This window comes from Egretta garzetta, unplaced genomic scaffold, assembly GCF_000687185.1.
Source record: "Egretta garzetta isolate BGI_Z169 unplaced genomic scaffold, ASM68718v1 scaffold474, whole genome shotgun sequence".
NCBI classification, from domain to species: Eukaryota; Metazoa; Chordata; class Aves; order Pelecaniformes; family Ardeidae; genus Egretta; species Egretta garzetta.
In genome coordinates, this window is record NW_009259524.1 from 54,471 (window position 1) to 59,919 (window position 5,449).

Consider the following 5,449-nt stretch of genomic DNA (forward strand, 5'->3'; position numbering starts at 1 on the left):
AAGCTTTTCTGCCCGCGGTGGCTTCGCGACGCGCTTGCCCTGGCTTCGGGAACCACCTCGGACGAGAAATATTTAACACTGAATTAGGGGAGGGCTTTCTGTCGATAAGAGGGGTTTTTGTAGAAAAAGAAAACATTAAACTCCGGCTTCCCCCATTTTTTTTTCTCCCGCATGAGACATCCCGGAGGGCTCCGGGGGAAATGTGCCGCCTCAAACCCCCAGAACTCTCACCCGTTTCTGAACAGGGGCCCGTGATGTTTGCTCAGCGCCCTTCAGAGCACAGCACGGATCCTGCTGCCTGTAGCGCCGAGGGCTGCTGATAGACTTTACCTCGGGGACAGGAACCGTCCCAAACAGGGGGGGGGGGTTGTGGCAGGCCCAAGACTGCAGGGCAGTGGGTAGCAGTCATGCTGCAGGAGTGCGAGGGCTTCCCGGGTCGGTCGGGGCGCTGCCCAGACACAAATTGCGCTTTTACCTCTACTTTTACCTTCATGTTAAAGAAGAAGTGTAGCAGTTCTAGCAAACTCCTCAAATGAAGTGGTGCACAGGGCTGTTGGTCTTTCCTGACATGGGCCTTGACAGAGCTTGCTACGGAGAGCGCTCCTTCTTGAGATTCCCGTAAAATGCCACACACGCTAGACACAAATGGTGTTCCAAACACAAAACGTGTTATTACTTTACTTTCCCTATGTCCTTCCTGACGGCATGCCAGTGTTGGGCAGAGACCTTTGGAAATACCACGCAAGATAATATGAAACCTTACCCCGGACTTTTGCAATACTGTGTTCATTCTCCAGTGGTTGACACCCCTGAGCTTTTTTCTGCCTCCTGTTATGTTTGGGGATTCATGAAGCAGTGTTGCCACATCCGAGTTGTAGCCTCTGTGGTTCTTCTTTACCTTTTGCCTGTAAGAATCTTCCATAAAACTCATAAAAAGACCACACATGTACGCAGCGGGGCAGAGAAGGGCTGAACAAAGTCTTGCTGCAGACCTGAAGTGCCTGACCCTTCCCATAACCTTCTCTCTTGCTGTAAATCACAAATCCAGTGTTCAGTATGACTGAAACGAGCCCTTGTGCTTAATTGCCCTTGTCTCTTGGTTTAGGCGGTTGTCTTGTGTGCTTATCTGGACATGGGAGGCATTGATCTCAGGGATCGGTCTGTGATTGAGCTGGGAGCTGGAACTGGATTGCTGGGAATAGTGGCCACATTATTAGGTAAGGGCCTTTTTTTTTCGTTTGTTTAAAGCAATTTACAGCTGCAGTAAAACTGGCACTTTTACATCTACATGCCTGGTATAGAAGTTAACACCAAAGCTACGTATGTGAACTGTGATGTTTCCTGTCTGAGTCATCTTCCTTTCTTGTTAGACTTCAGAGCCTGCTGCGTTATTTATTGTCGCGATGGTGCCACTGCAGTTTACTTTATGGTGGGACCCCGTTAAGGCTGACGCCTGTTACTATGGTACTCAGCTCGGCGGCATGAAGTTCTGCAGCGATTCTCCCCCAAGGGGGTGAGCGCCGTGCTTGCGGTTTTCTACTTGTCCTCATATGCATCACAGATAAACCTACAGGCAGAAAACCATTCTCTGAGCTTGTATAAGCCTTGTTAGCCTACCTTGCAGGCAGGGAAACCAAGGCCTGGAGAAATGAAGTGATCTGCCTGTGATCTTTAGGTGGCTGAGGCAGGGACTGGGTACTATGTTAAATTTGCGCTAACTGTCCCAGGCTAACTTTGTAATTCAAAGCTCTAGTGGCTGTGGAAGGTGCCAGTTGAAATAATAATAACAAAGGGGTTTGACAAAATACAGTCGTGCCATGCAAAATCACACAGGCATAACTTTGGTCTGGCCAGTGAAAGAGGCTCCCTGGCCACCTCTCTCCTACTGAACAAATACGGAACTGGAGCAGGTTAATGGTAACAATCCCTGTAACTTACTCTATTGTCACCTATGGAATGGCAGAAAGTGACTTTTCTACTTTCATGCACTAAGAAAAAGCTCCAGAAAACACTTTATGTTGCCTACCCAACTTAATCTTCATGTGGAGTACACTTCATATTCTTAAGTGACTGAGGAAGGGTAGGATGTATGTAGGTAGTGGTCTTTTTGCTTGTTTTGTTCTTTTCTTTGTTTGTTTTTAATCAGGCAGCTCAGGGGAGTTGTTAATGTTTAACAGGAACTAAGGAGCCTGCTTGACTTAGAGCATTGTATTCCAAATGCTGTATGTCTGGACATGGACTGTATGTCTGAGAGATATACTCCTGTACTGCTTAGGTGCTCGTGTTACCATCACAGACAGGGCGGCAGCACTGGAGTTCCTGGAGTCAAATGTACAGGCTAACTTACCTTCTGAACTACGTCCGAGAGCTGTGGTGAAGGAACTGACTTGGGGAAAAGACCTGGGTAACTTCGCTCCAGGAGCATTTGACTTCATCCTGGGTGCAGACATCGTTTATCTGGAAGAAACTTTTGCTGAACTGCTTCAGACGCTGGAGCACCTGTGCTCAGACCAAACTGTGATTCTTCTTTCCTGTCGTATCCGCTATGAACGGGATCACAAATTCTTGAAGATGCTGAGAGGCCGTTTCTCTGTATATGAGGTCCACTATGATTCCAATAAGGATGTTCATATCTACAAAGCGCAGAGGGCTAGTCGCAAGGATGACTTTTGACTCGATGCTTTGTTAGTAAACCACTGATGCTGTTCGATCCTCCCCTTGTTTCTACTCAATACACTTGTTCCTAAGCATATAATTGCAGTTGTGTTATTTCCCCGGCTTCTTGTTCTGACGGTCTTGTCTGATCACTTGGTCTGATTCAGCAAGGATTGTACCACTGTTCTGCGTATTGGACCTCTGCTTCATTTCTCAGTGGAGCTGTATAGTGTCTTCCACTGACTTTTTATCAAATGTAATTTTTGAAACTGACTTAAGTTGCAGAAATCTCCAGGCATCAAAAATGTCATCAAAAGATCCGTTGTTTAAAACCAAACCACCCTTAATTTCTGTGGGAAACTTAGAAATAGATTAGAGTGGGGTTTGTTTTCCCCCTTATCACTTCCCTAACTCTAGAGAAGTAAAAGTGAATGAAATATAAGCTAAGACTCAAGCTCTAAATGCTTTAACTCTTCAGGCCTTCTGCATCTTAAAAGTGTGGCAAAAGAAGCCGCTTAAAGGGCAAAACCAACAAAGGCAGCTGCTCTAAAGTCCTATTGCTGTCACTGCTGCACCAAAGAGGCAGAGGGAAACAAAGGACAAGACCCGTGTAGGGGGGTGGGTTGGGAATCAATATTGCGGAGTAAGCCAACTCAGAAATCAGCAGTGTTTTCACCTGACTTGCAAGCATGGAGGCTACACCTGCAGTACCGAAGCAGTCGTGCTTCTTGGGTTGTTCCTAACAAGGTAACTTTCCCTCGCACAGATCAAGGCTCCCTGGAGCAGACACACATGCACATGGGCCAGCAGGCAAAGTGGAACAAGGAGACTCAAACTGTTCTTTAAATATCAAATCAGTCCTTGACTCTCAAAGTACCACTAAATAACGTTTTACCTTCTGCCTTTGTGGCACACTCTGAGAGCTGTTACTTAGGAGAGGAGGGTGCTGCTGTGAAGTCTCTATAGCTGGGGGAGTACTTATTCTTGTATTACTTGGGACCTTGGGGCAGTGTCTAGCTTTTGGCACGCTTCCTGTGCACCGTGGTGGTTAGATGCTGTTCTAAGTAACTGATTTCATACCTTGAGCTTGTAAAAACACCTGTGTGTGTTTATCCCACAAGATCCTACATGAAAAGTGCTGCAGCCTGGAATCAGGCTCACACCAGCAGCAGACTTCCTTCTCTTTCTAGTGGTGGAAGGATGAAACTGGTGAAACAAAAGGTCTAACAGAAGACAGCTACACTTCTAATGCAGGATAGTACTTTTTTTTTTTTTTGTGGATGTGGATGTTTTTTTCTTGAAACTTGCCTTACAGTACCCCAGGCCAGGTTCAGGCTTTAGGCATGTGAGTGTCTTTGGCACTAGCAGCAGCAAACACCAGCAGCTGCTTTGGGCCATGGGCGTTAGGAGCTCTTCATCACTTCTGCTTCCATTAAACCAGAAAAGATGCAGAGGGTGTGTGGTCCAGACATGGTGTGCAGACTGTCATCTGGAAATGACACATTTATCATTACAGCTCCCATGAATGAGGCCCGAAGGTCTTGTGCTTCATCCCTGACATGTCTCTCACGTGTTTTCAGCTAAGTTCCTCACTTGGCTCTGGCCAGAGAGTTGCTGGTCTAAACCACTTGCTTACAACAGTATCCTCAGAAGCCACATGGTGTCACTAAAACAGTACTTACGCAGCTGGCTGGGAATCTGCAGTCTGAAACTGGAGTTGAAGTCCTTTTGAGGCAAGGAAGACAGCACCTTTAATTAAAACCAGAACATGATATGAGCCTTAACATGCCAGACATGGCTGCTTCTGTCCTATCAACTGGGTGAGCAATGATTGAAAATAATTACGAGCTCTCCCCATTCTCTGCTTTAGTTTTCGGAGAGCGGCTGTAAGTTCTCACCACTCCTCTTCCTTTTCCTCCCCACTGGTGTTGCCTTGTCTCCGAGCTCATCTGTGGTCACTGTATGCTGGGCTCCCCCCAGGCTGGAGCTGGCAGAGAGCAGCGTGCTGGCTTACGAGCGCGTGGGGAAAGCCTGCTACCTGGCTGTGCTTGGCCCTTGCAAGAGGCTGCAGCTTGCAGTGCTGAGAGCCTTGGCAGCTTGCGCAGTTGCCGAAGTAGGAACGTGCTTAAAAAGCCTGCTCAAATAGCACAGAATAACGCCCAGTGCAGCACAGAATAAAGCCTAGTGCAACAACCTATACACTTCTAAGAAGGGGGCTTTGCTCCAGGCCTTGCTTCGACAATAGAAAAAGTTTTGTACTTTTAAAACAAATCAGTTTAATTGCATCTCTTTCTAATTGTTTAGCAGCTTTCAGTGTCTCTTTTCCCCACTGCTGCTGTTACAGCCCATAGCCTTCCTGCAAGCGCAGGCATGCGCTGGAAGAGGCCAGGCTTGGCTTCTTCAGCTGTATGCAAACCTGAGGGAGTATGTTTGAAGGCTGAAGCAATGCTACTGCCCCCAAGTAAATACTTACTTATTTACTTTACTTCATCTCACGAGAAAAGCCTGAGATGACACGGGCAGCTCAGGTGAGTGCCTTGACCCTGACCTGCAGAGCTGAGCTCTTGGTGGTCCTTCTCCAGCTCAGCAAGCAGCATCCCCTCAAGGGGACACCTTCTCCTCGGACTGCTATTGGGGTGCAGGCACTCCTTTAGATTCAGGAGACCAGACCCAGGAATATTGTGGTTAGGCCACCACCACAAGGACATGAGTTCTGGTTGCTGCTTAAGCTCAAATGTTTGGGGGCAGACACCAACTGTGGAAACGTCAACTCAGCTGAAACCTACAGCCCATT

The 5,449-nt window shown here is 47.3% G+C and overlaps 1 protein-coding gene across 2 annotated transcripts; it reads left to right on the forward strand.

The window, feature by feature from the left end:
* Positions 1–385: 385 nt before the first annotated feature.
* METTL21A (methyltransferase like 21A) lies at positions 386–2,798 on the forward strand. 2 transcript variants are annotated; one of them, XM_035893028.1, is made up of 2 exons: positions 386–1,217; positions 2,203–2,419. In XM_035893028.1, the coding sequence occupies exons 1-2, from the start codon at positions 1,133–1,135 to the stop codon at positions 2,340–2,342; spliced, it is 225 nt and encodes a 74-aa protein (XP_035748921.1). In that variant the 5' UTR covers positions 386–1,132; the 3' UTR covers positions 2,343–2,419. The 2 variants fall into 2 exon arrangements, with proteins under 2 accessions (XP_035748921.1, XP_009635768.1); XM_009637473.2 differs by having other exon boundaries at positions 393–1,217; positions 2,276–2,798.
* Positions 2,799–5,449: the final 2,651 nt, after the last annotated feature.